Source organism: Coregonus clupeaformis, chromosome 1 (assembly GCF_020615455.1).
Source record: "Coregonus clupeaformis isolate EN_2021a chromosome 1, ASM2061545v1, whole genome shotgun sequence".
NCBI classification, from domain to species: domain Eukaryota; kingdom Metazoa; phylum Chordata; class Actinopteri; order Salmoniformes; family Salmonidae; genus Coregonus; species Coregonus clupeaformis.
The window spans coordinates 68,778,167-68,802,961 of record NC_059192.1 but is presented as its reverse complement, the minus strand read 5'-3'; the positions used below and the strand labels follow the sequence as shown (position 1 = coordinate 68,802,961).

The following is a 24,795-nucleotide window of genomic DNA, read 5'->3' as shown; positions in this document are numbered from 1 at the left end:
AAACTACAATGCGTTCCGGTAAACAATTTTTAAACTCTTCTAACAAGATTAACTCCCGTAGAGAGTTAAAATCAGTTACCTTACTAGCACTGTGCCATTTGTCAAACAGATTTCCTTTGTCTCTAGCAAACTCCACATAAGTCTGAGTAGGAGACTTTTTATGAGACCTAAATCTCTGTCGATATGCCTCAGGAACAAGCTCATAGGCACGAAGAACAGTAGCTTTGACCACCTCATAATTCAAACTGTCTTCAAGAGGTAGCGCTGCCAGAACCTCTTGGGCTTTACCTGTTAGCTTACACTGAAGTAATAGGCACCATACCTCGTCGGGCCATTTCAATGCTACCGCTATACGTTCAAAAACACTGAAATAGGAATCAACCTCTGACTCCCTGAACACAGGTACCAAGGTGATCTGCCTACTAATATCAAACGTAGCAGATGACACAGCTGGTGAGGATGGCTCACTAGCAGGCATAGTATTAGCAGAGACTAACCTCGCTGTTTCTGCCTCTAGTTCCATTTTACGCATCGCCAGTTCTTGATCAAGCCTACGCGTCTCCAGTTCTTGATCAAGCCTACGCGTCTCCAGTTCCATCTTACGCGTCTCCTGTTCTATCTTACGCGTCTCCTGTTCTGCCTCTAGCTCCATTTTACGCATCTCCAGCTTGTCTTGCCTGATTTGTGCCCGCTCTTCCGCCTCTATTTGGAGCCGTGTCGAGCGGACATCCATCCTGGCATCACTGTCAGTCAGTGGGGAGAGGGGGTCATAACGGGGCAATGTGGCTGGAGCCTTAGTCTCGTCCTCAGACACTGATGGGCTTACAGAAACATCAACCACATCCCCTACAGGAGCAGCAGACTCAGGCGGCGGTAACTCAAGCACTCGCTCGTTTAACAATATCGCTAGCACTACTTCCCTAACTTCTGCTTTCACTAAACCCCTCGGTATGGGTACAGAAAAGTGGTCAGCCAAAGCCTGTAGATCCACTCTACGACAATTCTCAAAAATCTCCCACGTAGGGTTTTCCAAAAATGCTTCCAAATCAAAAGTAGCCATCCTACTAGCAACACGAGCCGTCGACTACTGAACACAAAAAAAAACAGGTAGTACAGCTGCCAAGCTCAACACTGAACCAGACACTTACTAATTTGCACGAGTAGCATGGGATAGATCCCGGACGAACCCCCACTTTATGTTACGAACCCCGTGGCTCTAAACGTCTAGGGTGGATGGACATGAGACCCGTAACATAAATTATGCAAATTATAAGTGTGACCTGGAACAGTGAGAACAAAAATGACACAACAACCGTGAACTACCGTCAAACATAAATGGTTTATTACTAAACACACGGTAAAGGTTTGGGAAAAAGGGCTGAGCAGGACCCAAGAAATGAAACAATAGTGTAAAACCCCCTAAACTGATCTAGCCTGCCTGAAGAACCGCTAGGCTACTGCTACCATACAAAAATACAGTGGGTGGTCCGCTCAGGTCTAACTGGTGTTTATAGACAGATTTCTTCCTACGGGTAACGTACGCCCAAGGGCAACTAGCTTAAACCCCCCTTTTCCCAAAAAAACACACAAAACTACTAAACAGGGTACTCAGCAATTAAATAAGTACACAGGATACAACAGTATCCACACTCAGGTAAAGAAATATATTCTAATAATGTTACCAATAGGGTAACCAACAACTTAGTGCGTACACAACACACAGGACACCACCGTGTCCATACTCACATATGGCAAAAAGTCTCTCTCTCTTGCAACAAACACAAGTCTGGTTTTTATAAAATGGGATGTGTGATTGAACAAACGAGTAACAGGTGGTGCAATTCACAGGAATGTTCACTGATTGGTCCAATCAGCAGACACCTCAACGACCACCAATCAGGAACATACAGGACACCTGTGATTAGGGCAGAAGGAGAGAAACACACAAAAACACAGGATACCTGTATCCGTAACAAGTACGCAAGTATAAACACCATGGGACCACGCAGCCGTCATACCTCTCAGGAAGGAGACGCGTTCTGTCTCCTAGAGATGAACGTACGTTGGTGCGAAAAGTGCAAATCAATCCCAGAACAACAGCATAGGACCTTGTGAAGATGCTGGAGGAAACAGGTACAAAAGTATCAATATCCACAGTAAAACGAGTCCTATATCAACACAACCTGAAAGGCCGCTCAGCAAGGAAGAAGCCACTGCTCCATAACCGCCATTAAAAAGCAAGCCAGACTATGCAACTGCACATGGGGACAAATATATTTTTGGAGAAATGTCCTCTGGTCTGATGAAACAAAAATATAACTGTTTGGCCATAATGACCATCGTTATGTTTGGAGGAAAAAAGGGGTCGCTTGCAAGCTGAAGAACACCATCCCAACCGTGAAGCACGGGGGTGGCAGCATCATGCTGTGGGGGTGCTTTGCTGCAGGAGCGACTGGTGCACTTCACAAAATAGATGGCATCATGAGGAAGGAAAATTATGTGGATATATTGAAGCAACATCTCAAGACATCAGTCAGGAAGTTAAAGCTTGGTCGCAAATGGGTCTTCCAAATGGACAATGACCCCAAGCATACTTCCAAAGTTGTGGCAAAATGGCTTAAGGATGTCACGATCGTTCATGAACGAGAAGGACCAAGGCGCAGCGTGATATGCATTCATATTTATTTACGTACTGAACACACAACAAAACAACAAACGAAACGTGAAGTCCAAGGTAGACAAATAACATACCTCACACGCAACAAGATCCCACAACTAACAGGTGTCAAAAGGCTGCCTAAATATGGTCCCCAATCAGAGACAATGAGCTACAGCTATCTCTGATTGGGAACCACCCCGGCCAACATAGATCTACACATCTAGATCTAAAACATAGAAAAACAACCTAGCAAACACAACACAGAAAATACACACCCTGACTCAACAAATACAAGTCCTCAGAGTCAGGGCGTGACAAAGGACAACAAAGTCAAGGTATTGGAGTGGCCATCAAAAAGCCCTGACCTCAACCCTATAGAAAATCTGTGGGCAGAACTGAAAAAGCGTGTGCGAGCAAGGAGCCCTACAAACCTGACTCCGTTACACCAGCTCTGTCAGGAGGAATGGGCCAAAATTCACCCAACTTATTGTGGGAAGCTTGTGGAAGGCTACCCGAAATGTTTGACCCAAGTTAAACAATTTAAAGGCAATGCTACCAAATACTAATTGAGTGTATGTAAACTTCTGACCCCCTGAGAATGTGATGAATGAAATAAAAGCTGAAATAAATCATTCTCTCTACTATTATTCTGACATTTCACATTCTTAAAATGAAGTGGTGATTCTAGGATTAAATGTCAGGAATTGTGAAAAACTGAGTTTAAATGTACTTGGCTAAGGTGTATGTAAACTTCCGACTTCAACTGTACGTAGGTATCAACTCCAGGACATACCTATATACATTTAAAATAAGAACACACACTTTATACAATTAAGCTTAACATTCCATACATCAATAATACTTGGTCTACTGAGGCATGCCCATATATCCTAATGCCACTGTACCAATGTTCTTTAAACAACGTTAGAGATTCTCACAACATCAGTTAGTCAGTGAGCTGAGCAGAGTATCATATCATACAATTGCTTTCTCTTAGCAGGCCCTGATATCCTAATGCTAAAGGCACAGCTGATCTTTAACTTTAACCCAAACACCAGATGTGCTCGGGAGGGAGATGCTACAAGCTATTTTGGTCAGAGGCATTGTGCTGTGATGTGCTGTTTTATTAGTTTTAAAAGCTAAGTTCGCTGTTTTATCTGCTTGCTTGAGTGATTTGAGATTGCAGGGAGTTCCATGCTATCATGGCTCTATATATTCCTGTGCATTGCCTTGAATTTGTAGGTGGCATCCTATGACGGTGCCACGTTGAAAGTTACTGCGCTGTTCAGTAAGGCCATTCTGTGTGCTCGATTTTATACACCTGTCAGCAACGGGTGTGGCTGAAAGCCACACATTTTAAGGGGTGTCCATATACTTTTCTCTATATAGTGTATATTCAGGACTAGTTTATTACTGACCACCCATTCTGAAACAAACTGCAACTCTCTGTTTAGAGTGATTTCACTAGCTGTGGCCGCTGACGTGTATAGGGCTGAATCATCAGCATACATATACGCACATGCTTTGTTTAATACCACACTCAACATGTTTTGCGTTAGAGAGGCTTCCATTAAAGAAAACACTCTGTTCTATTAGATAAATAGCTTTCGGTCCACGATATGGCAGAGGGTGTAAAGCCATAACACATACGTTTTTCCTCTAACAGATTATGGTCAATAATATCAAAGGCTGCACTGAAGTTTAACAGTACAGCTCCCATAATTTTCTTATTATCAATTTCTTTCAGCCAATCATCAGTCATTTGTGTTAGTGCAGTACATGTTGAGTGGCCTCGATATGCATGGTGAAAGTATGTTGTTAATTTGTTCATAGAGAAATAACATTGTATCTGGTCAAACACCATTTTTTCCAAAAGTGTGCTAAAAGCCGGCAGTAGACTGATTGGTCGGCTGTTAGAACCAGTAAAGGGCACTTTGCCATTCTTGGGTAGCGGAATGTCTTTTTCCCTCCAGGTTAGAAAAAAAAATAAAAAATCAGGCTCAGATTAAAGATATGAGAAATAGGAGCGGCAACATATTCCGCTACCATGCTCAGTAGCTTTCCATCTATGTTGTCAATACCAGGTGGTTTCTAATTTTTTTTACCAGCAATAATTGTTCCATCTTTTCCATACTAACTTTACAATATATTTGTATTTCAAAATTAGGTATTTTATGCATGAATATGTTTGGTCAGAGTTTGTTGTTGGCATTTAATTCCTGAGATTGTCCACTTTGCCAATGAAGTAGTCGTTGAAGTAATTGGACACATCAAAGGGTTTTGTGATGAATGAGCTATCTGATTCAATAAAGGGCGGTTTAATTAGTCTTTCTGCCCATCATTTCATTTAAAGTTCTCAAAAGCTTTTTTCCTTCATATTTTATATAGTTTCTTCTTCTTTTTGTCCAGTTTAGTTACATAAGCTTCTACATTTACAGTACGTTTGCCAATCAGATGTGCAGCCAGACTTATTAGCCACTCCTTTTGCTTCATCGCTCTCAACCATGCAGTTTTTCAGTTCCTCATCAATCCACGGCGCCTTAGTAGTTATCACAGTCAGTTTCTTAATAGGTGCATCCTTATCAAAGCAATTTCATAAATGCATGAAGTGCAGCATCTGGATGCTTCTCAATATACACACACTATACACACACAGCCAATCATCTTTCCATCTTCAGTTTAGGAATCACTACAAAACGTTTGGTACGATTTCTTATAAAGTTTTTAGGCCCAGCCTTTGGAACTTTTGCTTTTCTGGATACAGCCACAATATTGTGGTCACTACATCCAATAGTACACACAGTTCTGCAGTGTTAGTAAACATATTATCAATAAACATGGATGATATAGTTCCTGTACTATCTGTAAACACACTGGTAGGTTGATTGATAACCTGAACCTTAATACAGTTACAGTGAGCAGCTTCTTCTTGAGTAGACAACTCAATGAAAACCAGTCACCCAGAAAATAGACCTCTCTGTTAACATCACACACTATCAAGCATTTCACACATATTATCCAGATACTGACTGTTATCACTTGGTGATCAATAGCAGCACCCCAAAATAATAGGCTTTAGATGTGGCAGGTGAACCTGCAACCACAACACTTCAACAACCTTAGGCATGAGATCATCTCTGAGCTTCACAGGAATTTGGCTTTGAACACATACAGTGACACCTTCACCATATTTATCTTCTATGGATGTTATCTGGTTATATCCCTGTATTGCTAATACTGTATTGTCAAAGGAATTATCTAAGTGAATCTTAGTGATGGCCAATATATGAATGTTATCTGAAGTTAGGAAGTGTCATGACTTGCCCTCATGGGTTTAGCATCAAACATGCCGGCTAGGCAAAGGTTTGAACACCCCCTTTCCTGGGGGCCAGTTTTATGACCGGTCGTAAATACCGTGCAGACTTTCTCTTCCTTACCATGAAGTATTGGGAGAAAAGACCCCTTTGTTAACAAAGGAAGTCTTCCCGCCAAGACTCCAACATCCAAAAGTGGATAATGAAACAATATTCCTACTTGAAAGAATGTGGGAATTGTTGGTGGGGACTTAAAGAACAATCATGTCAAATTCATTACTATGTTGTGATGTCATTAAAGACGGTGGAACAACATAACTGTATCTCTGGGGGGGTACACTTCCCAGTTATGAGGTTTTCATCTAATTGTTGTATAAAATGAATGATTAAGTATAATAATACTTTAGTGAAGATAACAATGTGATTTTAGCATTCTAGATGAGATTATTGTTTTCCATATTGATTTGTTCTCAGTCAGTGGCCACGCCCAGATGAGCACAAACATGATGGAATGCCCCTTTTACCCTGAGTGCATAAAAGCCTTGTGACGAAATTCACCTCAGACCAGCAGAAGTGAAGCGTGAGCCAAACGTTGTAAATGGTTGAATTTCTACCTGACCAGTAAGCCCCACGACTTAAAATGGTTGACACTCTACAAAACCAAGAAGCATGAAGTTGAAGCTACACGTTACAAAATGGTTAGACTAGAAAGACCAGAAAACGTATGACGTTAGTCCACACGTTTGAAATGGAGAAACTCTGAAACTCTCAACCTCTACACAAGGTGAAGAAGAAGAAAATGCAGTAGACCTTATCATTTCAGTCTGCAGCTGGCATGTATAGTCATCTAGAGAACTTCCACTAAAGACACGAGAGAGGAGAGGAAAATCCCTCTCAGACAACCGCTGGTACATCTGAAGTAGTCATTCTAACCACCACTATGACCAGAAACTCTACCAAGGACATTGAGATCTCTGGTGGGCAAACCAGAGTCCTACATCATCAACTATCAAGGACAGCAACACGTAAATACATGTTGAATTTCTAATCTGAATGAGCGATTATTAGGGTACATAAGTATTATGATTACTGTGAGCGTAGTTTCCAAAGTAACTACGATAGTTCAAATCTCTGTCTCTCCCTTCCATTCTGACCCAACCACTACCCAATCATTCATGCTAATGTTTTCATTATATTACGTTAGTAATCAATAACCTATGTGTGTTTGTATTGTGCTATTATTTAGTTAGTAAATAAATAATTAAGCCAATTTGTGTATTGCTGATTCATCAATAAGGTTAGGGTTCTTGCAGGTTCAAGGATTATGCGACGTTCAGAATGAGACTGATAAGAGGTAATTATTTGATAAGTGACTGTTATTGATATAGAATATATATATATATATATATATATATATATATATATATATATATATATATATATATATATATATATATATACACACTGCTCAAAAAATAAAGGGAACACTAAAATAACACATCCTAGATCTGAATGAATGAAATAATCTTATTAAATACTTTTTTCTTTACATAGTTGAATGTGCTGACAACAAAATCACACAAAAATTATCAATGGAAATCAAATTTATCAACCCATGGAGGTCTGGATTTGGAGTCACCCTCAAAATTAAAGTGGAAAACCACACTACAGGCTGATCCAACTTTGATGTAATGTCCTTAAAACAAGTCAAAATGAGGCTCAGTAGTGTGTGTGGCATCCACGTGCCTGTATGACCTCCCTACAACGCCTGGGCATGCTCCTGATGAGGTGGTGGATGGTCTCCTGAGGGATCTCCTCCCAGACCTGGACTAAAGCATCCGCCAACTCCTGGACAGTCTGTGGTGCAACGTGGCGTTGGTGGATGGAGCGAGACATGATGTCCCAAATGTGCTCAATTGGATTCAGGTCTGGGGAACGGGCGGGCCAGTCCATAGCATCAATGCCTTCCTCTTGCAGGAACTGCTGACACACTCCAGCCACATGAGGTCTAGCATTGTCTTGCATTAGGAGGAACCCAGGGCCAACCACACCAGCATATGGTCTCACAAGGGGTCTGAGGATCTCATCTCGGTACCTAATGGCAGTCAGGCTACCTCTGGCGAGTACATGGAGGGCTGTGCGGCCCCCCAAAGAAATGCCACCCCACACCATGACTGACCCACCGCCAAACCGGTCATTCTGGAGGATGTTGCAGGCAGCAGAACGTTCTCCATGGCGTCTCCAGACTCTGTCACGTCTGTCACGTGCTCAGTGTGAACCTGCTTTCATCTGTGAAGAGCACAGGGCGCCAGTGGCGAATTTGCCAATCTTGGTGTTCTCTGGCAAATGCCAAAACGTCCTGCACGGTGTTGGGCTGTAAGCACAACCCCCACCTGTGGACGTCGGGCCCTCATACCACCCTCATGGAGTCTGTTCCTGACCGTTTGAGCAGACACATGCACATTTGTGGCCTGCTGGAGGTCATTTTGCAGGGCTCTGGCAGTGCTCCTCCTGCTCCTCCTTGCACAAAGGCGGAGGTAGCAGTCCTGCTGCTGGGTTGTTGCCCTCCTACGGCCTCCTCCACGTCTCCTGATGTACTGGCCTGTCTCCTGGTAGCGCCTCCATGCTCTGGACACTACGCTGACAGACACAGCAAACCTTCTTGCCACAGCTCACATTGATGTGCCATCCTGGATGAGCTGCACTACCTGAGCCACTTGTGTGGGTTGTAGACTCTGTCTCATGCTACCACTAGAGTGAAAGCACCGCCAGCATTCAAAAGTGACCAAAACATCAGCCAGGAAGCATAGGAACTGAGAAGTGGTCTGTGGTCACCAACTGCAAAACCAGTCCTTTATTGGGGGTGTCTTGCTAATTGCCTATAATTTCCACCTGTTGTCTATTCCATTTGCACAACAGCATGTGAAATGTATTGTCAATCAGTGTTGCTTCCTAAGTGGACAGTTTGATTTCACAGAAGTGTGATTGACTTGGAGTTACATTGTGTTGTTTAAGTGTTCCCTTTATTTTTTTGAGCAGTGTATATATATATACATATATATGTCTTCTAAGAGTTTAATTCGGGAGATGGTAACTCATTAAACAACTCTGACATGGTGCCCCAAATTCCTAATGAGTTAATTGTTACATGATTAATTTAATCGCGTGACAATTAAACATAGTTAGTGATTTGATAAATTACAGTCATACATTAAAGTAAGTCACGTCACGACATAATGGAGCCCCTGTGCGAGGAATCTAAGATAGAATGAGGCCTTACTGTTGAATTCAGTCTATATGAATTGTGCAGCACATTACGTTATACACCCAGGTTACGTTATACATCAGTAGAGCAGTAGGCAGTACTGGTTGAGGTATGTGTGTTTCCATTTGAACAAGATACTAGAGGCGGCCTCCGGTGTTGTATATCTGATGAAAAGTCAGTGTGTAGAGTGAATTACTGAATGCTACGAGCCACGACATATTGGGACAGCCAATAATCATTAACATTGATTAATCTATTCAATTTGCTTTTGCAAGCTCATTGGAGCCAACCCCCACAGTACTGAACCAGTATTGACGGATGTCCCGCCTTCACAGGAATCCCATGTGGCTTCAGCCTTAGGGATAACTGACCATGGTGGTAAATGTTCCCTCACATTTGAACTACTGGTTACATTTATGATAATCCAGCCAATCTCAACTGACTGGATATCATTGTCTCATTCAATTGAATAAGTTAAATTGCCAAACACACCTTTTAAAATTGATCATTTGGATAAGATCCAAATTGATTTGGTTCAACAAAGGAGACAATTTTAAACTTTTCCATATTAACCTAGATAAAGCAACACTTTCAGGTTCATTAAAGTTTAATTCCCACATAGCATATACAGGTATGATTAATCATTATCATTGATTAATCAACTCAATTTGCTATTGCAAAGTAATTCACGTCCAACTCCCACATTACTGATGCAGTAGTGATGGTTCATTAACATCTATAAATAGATTAAAATCGTTTTTGCAGCTTCCAACAACTCAAAACCCCAACAAATAAAAATAAATTAATAATAATAATAATGTGCAAGCTATCAGAGGGGGTAGTCCCCACTACCCCGCTAATTAGTGAACTCTCACCCATAAAATAATTGATCGCTGACCTCAGCAGCGATACCAACCCTAACTGTGCCATTAGCGGACAAACAGCAGAAATTGCGGCAAACGCTCTCCAAAATCAACCATCGGGCGCAGGCCTTGTAAAGGTTCTCTCCAGTTTAGCCCTGATGTCTTGTCATCTGAGATTGGCATCGGTCCAATACCGCAGTGCACAGCTAAAGCACGAGCAAGAAACGGTAGACATGAAGGGAAAGGTGGAGAGAACCGGGAAAGTAATGACAAAAGCAGAAAAGGGAAAAATAATGCTAGCTGTGGAACTGCATTTGAAAACAGAGCAATTAAAAGTAATTGCAAAAACCTATGACGATGAACGAGCACAAACTCTTCAACAAAATCGTCTTCTACAAGAACAACTCAATTTAGCAAAAACTAAATACAAAGTCCACACCAAACTAGATAAATCTGATGAGTTATCTACAAACAGGAGCGCGCAACTTGATAACATGTATGCAGTTTTGATGAACGTTACTCAAAGTAATAATGTTCTAGTCCAAATGCTGCACACCAAAGACGATCAGTTAATGAAGACCATGACCAAAGTTGGATGACAAATCAGCTAAACTCATTGAAGTCGCTGACCAGATGAATGATATGAGAACTCAGATGATGAAGATGGAAATATTGATTTCTAAGCAAGCAGAGGAAATCTCATCACAGAATCTCTCACTCCGTACTCAAGACTTCTACCTGCAAACCATGTCAGATAAGTATGAGGCCGAACGGAGCAAGTGTGCACTCACGTGTCTGAAATAAGTACTCTAAGCACCCAAGTGGACTCTGCCATGCAGCAGAATACCACCCATAGGTACAATCTGGAGGAATTACAGAACAGTCACGCTCTACAGCATGACTACACAGTCAAGCAACCAAGCTCGCAACCAGAGCTCGGTACACAAAGGAGTGAAGACGACAGAAGGTTTCAGACTTTGCCTCTCGCAGATGTCCCTCAGTCTTCCCCTCTTGGCCATTCGGCACAGGGTAATATGGCGCCTCCTCGCAAACAAAGCCAAAGCTTCGCTTCTCCTCTTGGCCTTTCGGCCCACAATTCCCCACAGGATAAAGCCAACCCTCCCCGCGCACTTGGCACGGAACGCCTTGACAAACTCGTCAAAAACATCTGCACCTTTGACCCTGTTCCAGGTAAGCCAAACGACACTGAGACATTCCTTGCAGACATAGAGGGCGCCTTGAATGGCTACCCAAATGCTACGGGTGCTGACAGGCTTTACTTGTTGAAGCGAACGTCGAATAGACACAACAAGGTCCAATCGTCTCCAACAGCAACACGTGCAAATCGACTACGCTAAACTTGCCACAGCTTTGAAAATAGAATTCAGTGGTTCTGCGGCTCGTAAACACAACAGCTCGCTGGCTAACACTCTCAAACAAGCTCGGAATGAACACCCACAAGCTTACTATCAAAGGCTTCATTCAGCTTACTTTGGCCTACTCACTGAAACAGGAATGGAAGAGCTATTACCATTCAAACAAATGTTTCTGTCGAAGATGTATCCCACCTTCATTACCTACTTGGGTCCTACAGCCCATGTTGGTCTGCCAATCTCAGAACTCAGAGAGCTTGCGAGCACAGCTTTTGAGGCATCAAAAGTGCACAGCTCTAAGAGCTGTGACATCTCAATTTTGGAGTTTGAACAAGAGCACTCACTCCAGTTAGAGGGTGCATTATCAGGTATTGAAGCGTCAAGAGATGACGTACAACAACTGTTTCTACCACGAAACCAATACCCACCACGGTTGAAATAACTAAAGTATGTTGCCAACGAAATGACTACAATCGACCAGATCGCTACGTTCCTGCACCCAATCCAACCAAAGTGTCATTGCACAAGGGTAACAAGGGTGAAAAAGGGTTCATACGCCAATACTCGCTAAAAGCTCTGCTAAGAGAAATAAAGAACCGGAAAGAATTTGATAAACAGGAAAAAGACAAGTCACCATGACCAGACGTGGAATTGCCGGACAACAGGTCCGCCAGAGTTAACACCCTTAGGAAGGACGTTAACAATCCATTTACTCTCGCTCTCACTCGAGACCCTATCCAGGGCCCACTCAATCAAGACACAAGCGCACAAGCTTTGTCTATAGTCTCTGATACAAATGTTGCGAAGAAAAAGGTAAAACACGTCGCACTGTGGACTCACAGTTAGTTGTTATGTTGCTGCAACTTATCAAGGTCTCACTGGGATTTTTTTTTTTCAGGTCTTGAACCTCTGTGGTCAGATCGTCCATTATTTTGTTGGTTGAATCTACCAGTATTTGGACAAAGCTTTTGATGCTATTTTCCTGCAGTTGTAACAGCTCCTTGTAAAATTATTTTTATTGATTTAAAAGATCTTTCACCTGCTTAGGGTAATGTATAAAAATACTCAGTTGCCCATTATTTTGGCAGCCATGGCTAGAAGAATAGATCTCAGTGATGTTGAAAAAGGGGTCTCAAAGGAGCATAGGGAGTTTAAAGTGTGTGTGTGTCTCAGTCACCAGATCAAAACCCAATTGAACACTTATGGGAGATTTTGGAGTGGCGCCTGAGACAGCGTCTTCCACTACGATCAACAAAACACCAAATGATGGAATTTCTCATGGAAGAATGGTGTCGCATCGCTCCGATAGAGTTCCAAACCCTTGTAGAATCTATGCCAAGGCACAATAAATAATAATATAATAATAATAATAATAAGCCATTTAGCAGACGCTTTTATCCAAAGCGACTTACAGTCATGTGCGCATACATTTTTACGTATGGGTGGTCCCGGGGATCGAACCCACTACCCTGGCGTTACAAGTGCCATGCTCTACCAATTGAGCTACAGAGGACCACATTAAGCTGTTCTGGTGGCTCGTGGTGGCCCAATGCCATATTAAGACACTTTTTGTTGGTGTTTGTTTCCTTTATTTTGGCAGTTAACTGTAGTTTAGGTGTAGTTTCGACGGGCCATCATCAGCTGTGCAGGCTGACTGCCAGTGAATAACTGGCAGTGAATGAGGTTGCAGGGGGGAAAAAATGACATCCTCTTAAAACAGCTTATAACACATACTATTCTGTTCGTGATATTAAGATTCTAACAACGACAGTGTGTTATATATACTTATTTAGGAAAAGTCAAGGATGGGGGAACATTTTTTGTCCACATGAAGCTCTCTGCTTTTCTAGTGTCAAAAAAAGGCACTCTGGTTTCATGAAATATATATGATATCTTGAGAACAAACCGGACAAAAGTGAAAATTGTACGGGGAAGTGTAAAATGGTGGCTTGAGGATTGTACAGCAAATAGTAATGAAGCATCTACTGTCCCTCGCTATGTATCTATCTCCCTCGCTCCCTTTCTGTCACCTTTCTGACTTAAATGTAAATGTTAATAATCCCTATTTTCTGTCTTTCGGTATCTCCCCCTCTCTATTAGTATCTCCATCTCCTGTCTTATATATCCCTCTCCCCTCTCTCTCAGTATCTCCCTCCCCCCACCCCCACCCCTCTTTCTCATAGCTCCCTCTCCTGCTCTGAAATAATAATATACACTGAGTGTAAAAAACATTAAGAACACCTTCCTAATATTGAGTTGCAGCCCTTCCACCCCCTTTGCCCTCAGAACAGCCTCAATTCATTGGGGCATGGACTCTACAAGGTGTCGAAAGCATTCCACAGGGATGCTGGCCCATGTTGACTCCAATGCTTCAGGGATATCGTACACAGACGTTTCGGCTTTGCAGCCTTCTCCACACTGAAGAAGGCTGCAAAGCAGAAACGTCTGTGCACACTATCCCTGATGCAGTGAAAAGAATAAACAAATCGAAAAATGAAGTATGCTTTATGCGACATCTTTTTGAGTGCGGACCCATTGCATGTTTTGTTTGTCTGAATTCACGGGTTTTACGCACCAGCCAAGCTTCTGGGAGAGCGTGATTGTCCCCTTTTGACTCCAATGCTTCTCACTGTTGTGTCAAGTTGTCTGGATGTCCTTTGGGTGTTGGATCATTCTTGATACACAGGGGAAACTGTTGAGTTTGAAAAACCCAGCAGCTTTGCAGTTGTTGACACAAACCGGTGCTCCTAGCACCTAATACCATACCCCATTCAAAGGCACTTAAATATTTTGTCTTGCCCATTCACCCTCTGAATGGCACACCTACACAATATATATCCTATTTGTCTCAAAGCCTAAAAAGTCTCCTTCCCTTCATATACACTGCTTGAGGTGGATTTAACAAGTGACATCAATAAGGGATCATAGCTTTCAGCTGGATTCACCTGGTCAGTCGAAGTCATGGAAAGAGCATGTGTTCTTAATATTTTGTACAATCAGTGTAGATCACAGTGCTGTATAGTGCCTTGATTGGTAATGCTATCATTGACAGGCCGCCCCCAGGTGATAATTGTAGGCAACAACACATCTGCCACGCTGATCCTCAACACGGGGGCCCCTCAGGGGTGCGTGCTTAGTCCCCTCCTGTACTCCCTGTTCACCCATGACTGCGTGGCCAAGCACGACTCCAACACAATTATTAAGTTTGCTGACGACACAACAGTGGTAGGCCTGATCACTGACAACGTTGAGACAGCCAATAGGGAGGAGGTCATAGACCTGGCAGTGTGGTGCCAGGCCAACAATCTCTCCTCAACATGAGCCAGACAAAGGAGCTTTTCATGGACTACAGGAAAAGGAGGGCCGAACACACCCCTTTCACATCGACGGGACTGTAGTGGAGCGGGTTGAGAGTTTCAAGTTCCTTGGTGTCCACATACCAACAAACTATCATGGTTTAAACACACCAAGACAGTCGTGAAGAGGGCATGACAACGCCTTTTCCCCCTCAGGAGACTGAAAAGATTTCGCATGGGTCCCCAGAACCTCAAAAAGTTATACAGCTGCACCATCGAGAGCATCCTGACCGGTTGCATCACCGCCTGGTATGGCAACTGCTCGGCCTCCGACCGTAAGGTGCTACAGAGGGTAGTGCATACGGCCCAGTACATCACTGGGGCCAAGCTTCCTGCCATCCAGGACCTATATACTAGGCGGTGTCAGAGGAAGGCCCAAAAAATTGTCAAAGACTCCAGTCACCCAAGTCATAGACTGTTCTCTCTGCTACCGCACGGCAAGCAGTACCAGAGTGCCAGTCTAGGTCCAAAAGGATCCTTAACAGCTTCTACCCCCAAGCCATAAGACTGCTGAACCATTAATCAAATGTCCACCCAGACTATTTACAGTCCGGGTGGCCCCTGCTTTTTACACTGCTGCTACTCACATAGTCACTTCACCCCTACCTACATATACACATTTCCTTGACTAACCTGTACGCCCGCACATTGACTCGGTACCGATACCCCCTGTATATAGCCTCGTTATTTTATTGTGTTCGTTCGGATTGGTCTGCCATGTAGAAGTCTTCTGTCAGTCTGTGTTGGTAATCCTGTCGAACGCTGTTTTAAAAACAAATGTGTAGTGGAGCTGCATAAGTGTTGCTCTCCACTTTCTGGAGGATCGAGTTTTGAAATCAGTGGAATTAGTGTATGATACCTAAAGAGATGGAGAAAACACCTATCTCCGAATTACATCTTCAAACTAAGGGCAACCGTGGCATGGCATCCGTGACAGGGAGACGCGTCCATCATGCATGATGATGTACGGGTTAGATAGTCTAGCTAGCTACATTTTCAGATCTTACACGTTTCTAATTTTGACAGAAAGTGGTTTCATTTCAAACTAAAGTGTACTGTTAGCTAACTAGCAAACGTTAACTGGCTGAATCCCTAGCTAACGTTACGTGTATGATGTTATTATTCGTATCCCAGAGCCGTTTGCTTTGCTAGTTAGAGCCTAATGTTAGCTTGCTTACATTGAACCATGTTCATTGTTGTTTAACTAGCTAACGTTAGCTGGCTGGCTCGTTAGCTAACGTTACGTGACATATATAATCTTACACGTTATTTAAACAAATCATTGGCCAGAGCATCAAGTGTGCGCTCTGAACGCTCTGAGAGCGAAATGAGATGGGTGGGGCTAAAGCTTAAGAGGGTGTGAACGATGCTGAATGGGTGTAGACAAAGGAGCTCTTCACTAGACACCAAAACATTCAAATGCCATTTTATCAAAAGTGAGTTTACAACTTTCAAAGCAGAATTACTTTCCCATTGTTCCACAAATGCAATGTGTGATATACCATTTTGTAGCTCTGAGTCTCTACTTTTATCCAATGTAAAAAACACAATTTCAAATTTAGCTACATAAGAACAAATCCAGGTGGTGAGTCACAAATAGGGGCAATGATGCTCTGTACAAAAAGCCTTGATGGTGCGTGTGTAAATGTGTGTGTAGATTTGTGTGCTTGCATGCATAATGCAGTATTTATATGATTAAAGAGAACTTGATTGAAAAGGATTCAGAGGTAGAGAGAAAGTGAAGGAGAAAGTGCGACAGAAAGTAGATCGAGATAGAACACAATGATATGGAGAGAATGAGTGACCATCACCAAGAAGGAGAGGAAAAGAGGAAAGGAACAAATGAAGAGAGGAGCCATGTGAGGTTTCAGTGAATGATTCCGAAATGGCACCGTATTCCCTATATGGGTGATTCTACAGAAGTGGTGAAAATTGCAGACCCACCCCAAAACAACTATTTCAAGAAAACAGTTGTCTACAAACTTAGGACATGTGTTTACATCATGATATGTTCTAATTCAATCCAAGGCAATAAAAAACATATTGTACAAAGTCATTGTTTACTACAGTTAAGTCTCCAAAAAAAGGAACATTTATTTGCATCATGATATGTTCTAATTCAAAGGCAATAACAAACATAATTTACAAAGTCAGTTTATACACCTATTATTGAGAGGTAGGTGGCTGTCACAAACCCTGACTCCTAAACATGTTTGAAAATAAAGCTAATATTTTGTATTTATTTTAACACTATTATTTCAATAGAACATATTTTGATATCACTACTGAAGCACACACAATAAAAGTATCACTACAAATAACACTACAAATATCACCAGATGATGGGATTGCACCCCTCACCAGCATGGCCACATGGTGAGTAGTCTGTGTGTAAACATTTTGGAGAAAATGAGTGAGCAAATTGGTAAATCTTCATGTATTTTTAAGACGTGTCACTACCAAACATCTAATATATCAAGAAAAAGTATGGTTTTGGGACTAAAATATATATGTTTCTGGGGAAGTACATCTGTCCAAATGAAAGATAGCCAGACATATGCTAGCTATGGTGTTTCTTTAAAGTCCAAAATAAGTCAAAATCGTCCAAACCGAAACAGTAACAAATGAAAAAATTGAGATACAGTGCCATGATAAAATATTTGTCCCCTTTCTGTTTTGCGGGTACTGTTTAATAAAGCTGCCAGTTGAGGACCTGTGAGGCACCTGTTTCTCAAACTAGACACTAATGTATTTGTCCTCTTGCTCAGTTGTGCACCGGGGCCTCTCACTCCTCTTTCTATTCTGGTTAGAGCCAGTTTGCGCTGTTCTGTGAAGGGAGTAGTACACAGCGTTGTACTAGATCTTCAGTTTCTTGGTAATTTCTCGCATGGAATAGCCTTCATTTCTCAGAACAAGAATAGACTGATGAGTTTCAGAAGAAAGTTATTTGTTTCTGGCCATTTTGAGCCTGTAATCAAACCTACAATTGCTGATGCTCCACATACTCAACTAGTCTCAAGAAGGCCCGTTTTATTGCTTCTTTAAATCAGCACAACAGTTTTCAGCTGTGCTAACATAATTGCAAAAGGGTTTTCTAATGATCAATTAGCCTTTTAAAATGATAAACTTGGATTAGCAAACACAACGTGCCATTGGAACACAGGACTGATGGTTGCTGATAATGGGCCTCGGTACGCCTATGTAGATAAAAAATTTAAAAAATCAGCCGTTTCCAGTTGCAATAGCCATTTACAACATTAACAATGTTGACACTGTATTTCAGATCAATTTGATGTTATTTTAATGGACAAAAAAATTGATTTTCTTTCGAAAACAAGGACATTTCTAAGTGACCCCAAACTTTTGAACGGTAGTGTATATATTTTACATGTATTTAAACTAATATTTCTGGCATTAACACATAGCCCTGAGGTCTAGACCCTTGTACTAGAAATATAACAATATATTTACTTACAGTCATAGAAACCGCTGAGGAATTTGCATTGGCCCTGAACATAAATACATTCTATACAAACACAAAAACAATTGCAGTATTGTTCCTCACTTTGTATATTTAATGTGTAAATCCAATGTAAAAAAATATAGAGAAGTGTAATAGTTTGAAGACAATCACAATATATTTTGATTATTTGATATTTGGTCGTTCCATTTGATTTCAATAACTTTTTGACTGCACCCCTTTTGATTTGAACGAAACTTTCCATACATATTTTCCATGGTAGACGTGGTCAGGAAGTGATTTTTTGGACCTGAATGCCAAAACATTTAGGAGATTGTGGTGCTCAAAGTTGACCCATTTTGCATACCCCAGCCTGCCATGAGACATCCATGTCTTCATCACTGGAAAAGATAAATGGTTGAGTTTGATATAATTTAAAAGCTTACAAACAGGGTTGTCAAACTTTTTTTATAATTTATAGAAAAATGTTTTTAATACACATTTTCATTTTTTTTTTTACCTTTAATGTAAATAATAATAAAACGCCTAAACTCTGATTTTTCACATACTGTATGTTGTAGCTTATATCCTATTTATACCATCTGAGGTGTTTGTGTTGTGCCCGCCATCATTTGAGACAAAGCATACTCTTTAATACAGGGTGGATGTAATTTCAATCATAGAAATAGAATGCATAGAATGGACATATCCCTTCAGACTACTGCAATTTGGTACTACCACAAAGATGGCCGGCGGTCCACCCACTGTGTCTGGAATGTGTTTTACAAGACAATCGCTACGAAAGTAGCTTGCAACTTAGTTTCAACATTTCATCATGTCATCTAAAGACATCTTAACATGGAAACGGTATCAACTGCGAGTTGAATGCCTGGTCTTCAGTCAGCTCAGCTGTCCTACAACACAATATTCTATAACTGGCAAGTTTTGTCTCGTCTCATCTCTCCTTATGCCCACTGTAAGATCTTTCCCGGGGGACAAATTCCAGAACTACTAATATGGTGTAGGCTACATGTGGTGGACATTGCACAAACATCGCTCTGCTTATCAACAAAAAAATTATATAAGTATAATCGTGTAACAAAGTATAATCGTGTAACAAAGACAAAAATGTTATGCTGTAAATATCATATCAATGGCTTATAAAGACAGTATGCCTACACTTACCTAGCAAAAAAAAAAAAGGTGTGTATAGAGTACAACTTCAGCTGTCTAACCAGAACTAGAATGTCAACTAGAATGTCAAATCTAAGGATTTGGCTGTCTAACCACATACTGACATGCACAGCTCTCGGGTGATGTTCTGTCTTCAAATATCCAGTGGGTGAAGTCTCTTCTATCTAATCTATGTAATGTATTACAGGTTATGGACAGCTGCAGTCAGGTGGCATGAGTGGTGGAGTGCATGACACTTCATTCTGGACATGACAGAGTTTGCCTCAACCCATGAGTCCAGCAGTAACTACAGGCAGATGTGTCATGCAGGAGGATGGCACTCATCTCATACCACTCTGTAGGCTACTGACCAATTCATAGCTTCCTCCAGGAGGAAGCTTTACATTGTCAGTAGCCTACAGAGTAATATGAGAAGAATGCAATTGCTGAACTTATGTAGATATTCTAAACAAAGTGTTTTGATAACTTTCAAGTGTGACGGTTCCATACTTCACATAATACTGTAGAAGCAGTGTTCTGCTAATATAGCAATGTACAAATATTATACACTACATTTACATTTACGTCATTTAGCAGACGCTCTTATACCTTCCTGTATGCTGTCCTTTCGGTTATTGGCCCAACGCGCTTAACCGCTAGGCTACCAGCCACAATGACATCAGTGACATCAGCTTGACGTGTTCTCACCTCGTCATGGTAAGGTTGTATAATGGTCGTAAGATTACTTTTTTAAACACGTCTATTTAACAACCTGATAAATACATATTTAGCTAGATGTAATCTGGTTATGTAACACCTCCTCAACCTGAAACTGTTTAACTGGAAAATAATGTTTTTATGGCGTTCCATTACATATTAACTCCAAACCTCAGGTCTCACCTGAAACCCCATGGGAAAGAGACTTGATGAGGAGGCCTAAATATTATTCTCTGTGAAGTCTCCACCCATGTCATAGAATCTGTAGTCTATATGCAGACAGCCCCCTCATTCGCGATATCTTGCATAACTGACATCAGCCATGCAAAGCATCTCCCGATTTAAACATACATTAATGGAGTTTTATATTCAACCTAAGCCAGTCAAGATGAAAATATTGCCCTAGGGTTAGGCTAGCGGAGCTTCAGCTCTCAGTCTCTCTGCTTTACTTGCAGCAGTGCTCATATCATCACTTATCTAAATGGGATCTTTGCCTCGCCATCTGATACACACAGGCAGGAGGTGAGAGCTTCCCGGTCTCCTCCGCTCTCCCTCCTCCATATTTGTTTTCCAAAACATGGATATGTTGTCCACAGTCACAGCGCTTGCCTAAGAAGCTTTCGTGTCCCCCGCGTTCAGCTGAGAAACAGGACCCATCATAGAGCCAATTCACAGAGATAGCAGCAACCATTTTTTTATGACACTAATATCAAGTGCGTGGAGCCTGCAGGAGCAGAGATTCTTATCACGTTAATGCACAAGCCAAAGATAAAGATGAGGGGAAGGAAATCAAGTGCTTCCAGATTTCTATTCAGTCCCTCCAGGATTCCGCGATTCTGAGATTGCATTTTTTTGGTTGCTAAATCAACAATTCCCCGCATATTATGCGAGGGCTTGCAAATTTGACCAATCACCACACTATTTCTGCATAAAACAGTAAAATCGCTGACATATTATCGCATACTATGGTCCTCTGTAGCTCAATTGGTAGAGCATGGTGCTTGTAACGCCAGGGTAGTGGGTTCGATCCCCGGGACCACCCATATGTACAAATGTATGCACACATGACTGTAAGTCGCTTTGGATAAAAGCGTCTGCTAAATGGCATATTATTATTATTATAAAACGGACCCATCACCGCAGTGCAAAAAGAGAGCTCTGCACATTTATTGCATAATATGTTTCAATCAAGCCATACGTCAACAAACTAATTGGACAAAATCATTGCATATTGCCATGCAAAATGTCGGAATTTCTGCAGCAAAATAAAGCATTTTTGCCCGCAAATATCACAACGTCCCCACGAAATCCTGGAGGGACTGGCTAATGAATACCACAGTGTGAATGCCATTACGTTACATGAGTGCCTCCTTTCATGACGTTAGAGTAGATAATCTTTATAGAGTACATATTTAGACTATGGTTTATACAAAGTAGCCTTTTGTGGGTTTTTTCATATCCAGCAGCAATACATTAGTGTATGGTAATTGGGCACCAGCTCCACCAGCACTCCAATGCCATTCGCCGGATAGAACAAACGCTAGAGCTCTTGTGAAACACTGTTCCATTTGCACACACAGACACAAACACACCCTCCCTTTAAGAAAAACAGACTTACATGTTCTGAAGCGGTGGTGTGGGCGTGTGGCTGGACCTTTCACAGAGCGTCCAGGGTTCCAGCGCCCGGTGGGCTTGGCTGGGGGAGATGGCGGAGAAGTGGGCGATAGCGCCTTGGTTGTGGGTTTGGTAGTCGTGGAAGTTGGACTAGGTCGTGAGTTCGGTGGGTTCTTATCCTTACGACCGTTACCCGTGTTGCCATTCCGCCGTACTGTGGTGCTGCGCGGGGTCACCTCTTTACCCCCGGGCGGGACGAGTCGAGTGGTATGGGTAGTGGTGGTGGTGCCCGTCACATGGGTGCCACTGCCGATCCGGTTGTGGAGGTGCGGGGCCGAGTGGTTGGAGGGCTGCCCAAATCGAGTTCTCGGGGCTGGAGGGTTGGTGGTGGAAGTCGTGGTCATAGTGTCTGGTCGCTTGGGCAGGGCGCTGGGTTCGGAGAGAAAGATGGGATCCTGCCCTATGCTCTTGGCGTCCACCAGGTCCGTGGGCAGATAGTCTTGAACGGAGCCCACTACAATCCATTTGAGCAGCATGAGACTGAGGCCCAGGCCCACGAAGCCCATCACCAAGGGCACCACACACAGCCAGGTCTGCTGGCGGGGCCACACAGCACAGGGCCCACAGCGAAGAGGCCCCGGTGCCCGAGGGGAGGCCTGTTCGTCCCCGGGTTCCTCCAGGGTCATGGCCTCCAGAGTGCTCGCTCCCGAGTGCTCACTCATCTTGCCGATGCCGTCAAAGGTCAGGGGTCAAACCGGTGGCCCAATGACAAAAGGGCACGAATGACAGACGGCATCTTACATCTTAATTTATTTTTAAATTTTACCAATGCACCCACACAAAATGCCTAAATTTATACCCACACGGACACAAGAGAGCACCCACAGACACGTACAAGTAATTAGAAGCCAAGCAGCTCACGAGGATGCACACGTAAGCAAATATACACTCCCTCTGGCGCAGAGCTAGCTAAGTACACACAAATACAGAAACAAACAAACAGACACACACACACACACACACACACACACAGGTTGGACACGGACAGGTGAGGGTGCTGAACCGAGGGGGCGAGCCTCGCTGTAGTTAGGTGGTAACGAAACAACGGTAAATCCCAAGGTACTTCACTCCCATATGAGGAAAAAAGCTGAAGAAAAAAGGCAGGCAGAAGGGCATCGATCCACGGTGTGGCGAGCTTAAGACCGTAGCTGTAAATCCTGTGTGTGTTTCAATGAGAAACAAACCAGGCAGGGTAGCACCCCTCCTCTGCGGCTCCAACTCACTGCTTCTCAATGGCACTCTAATCCACAGCCCTCGATTCCTTTTCCTCTGGGGTTCTGGAGGGGTTGCACTCGTTTTATATAGGCTCCAGTCAAGGGGCTTCCTCTACAGTCGTCTTCCCTGCTTTTGGTCAGCCTACCCCTTGCTGTTCACCCAGGCAGCCCTGTGCAGCGGTGTTTCAGCTGTAGTGGCGAACGGTAATCCTGCATGAAGAGAGCCAGTGGAACTGGAGAGAGAGTGAGGGAGAGGATCTGTCGGGATGAGGCGGAAGAGGGGGAGGGGGTAAATCCAACTGATCCCCATCCAATTCCTTTCCCCTCAGATCTCCCGGACTGTCCGTCTTTCTCCAGCTGTCTGTCCACCGCCTGTCATTGTGGTAGAAAAATCTGAAAGCCTTGGCTGCTTGCTTGCTACCTCAGTCCGCTACATTCCCACATTGGCGACGGAAAGGGAAAGAGAGAGAGCAAGAAAGAGGAGGAGGAGGGGACGGGGGAGAGTGCTGCTCTGAAAAACTGATGCGGTTGCTGTTCTTGAAGGCTGCAGACTGGGAGAGAGAGAGATATGTAGGCTGCGCGGCTCCCGACTGGCGCTTTCCTCCCTTTCACTCTCAGCAGGACTCCAGACTGACAAACAACAACTGCCCCATCCCTTCTCTGTGCGCCCTTGTAAGCTTTTGCGTGTGAAAGCGAGACAGAGGCAGAGACCACACTGCCTTCCCTATCACCGTTAAATGAGAGAGAGGGAGAGAGAGAAAGCAAAATGAGGCAGAGATCCTGGGAGTAAGCTCTGCAGCATCAGCAGCAGCACAATACTCCGTGTGGAGGAGAGAAGAGTGGCCACAGACACACTCCAGGGAACAGAGAGAGAGAGGCACGGAAGAAGGGGAGGAGGAGAGAGAGAGGGAGAGGTAGGGAGGCGCTACATCCCCCCGAACAAACACCAGCAGTGCGGGAGAGAAACAAACCAGACATTGGGCTCATAATTTATGGGTGGGTTAAAGCCCTCCTTCAACCTTATCTTTAGTATTTTTCGTATTTTATTAGGATCCCCATTAGCTGTTGTTGAAGCAGCAGCTACTCTTCCTGGGATCCACACAACACATGAAACATGACATAATACATAACAATAGACAAGAACAGCTCAAGGACTGAACTACACAAATATGAAATAAGAACAATTGAACCAAAAAAGGTCCTACTGACACAGCACAGAGAAACAGAGAGACCCATTACTCTAGGCCTACATCCAAATACATTAATATATTACATTTTCATATATTATATTTAAATGCAGCAGCATCTATGAGTTACACACATACATACTTCAGTACATATACATATGTCTATGAGTTATTTAGGTCAGACAGGGGAGCGGCGTTGTGCTGTGACGTGTTGTTTTATTTGTTTTTTAAAGCTAATTTGACTGTTTACTTGAGTCATTTGAGATGGAAGGGAGTTCCATGTGAACATGGCTCAATCATGAGGTCAGTCTCTCCTCTACTTTGAGACAAGAGACACTTACATGCATACTGTTGACAGCTGTGTGTACATTGAAGGGCCAGACGTGCTGCTCTGTTCTGGGCCAGCTGCAGCTTTTCTAGGTTCTTCTTTGCAGCACTTAACCATATCACTGGGCAATAGTCAAGATTAGATCAAACTAGAGCCTGCAGGACTTGTTTGGTTGACTGTTGTGTTAAATATGCTGAGCATCTCTTTATCAC

General features: G+C 42.8%; 1 protein-coding gene across 1 annotated transcript in view; it reads right to left on the bottom strand.

Annotated features, from left to right (window-relative positions):
• Nucleotides 1-23,939, bottom strand: part of LOC121554626 (pro-neuregulin-3, membrane-bound isoform-like) — a 402,909-nt gene extending 378,970 nt beyond the window's left edge. Inside the window, exon 1 of the mRNA XM_041868619.2 lies at nt 21,799-23,939. Coding sequence (XP_041724553.2) covers nt 21,799-22,516 — 718 coding nt within the window. The 5' untranslated portion in view covers nt 22,517-23,939. The remainder of the gene's footprint in view (nt 1-21,798) is intronic.
• Between the last annotated feature and the right edge of the window lie 856 nt (nt 23,940-24,795).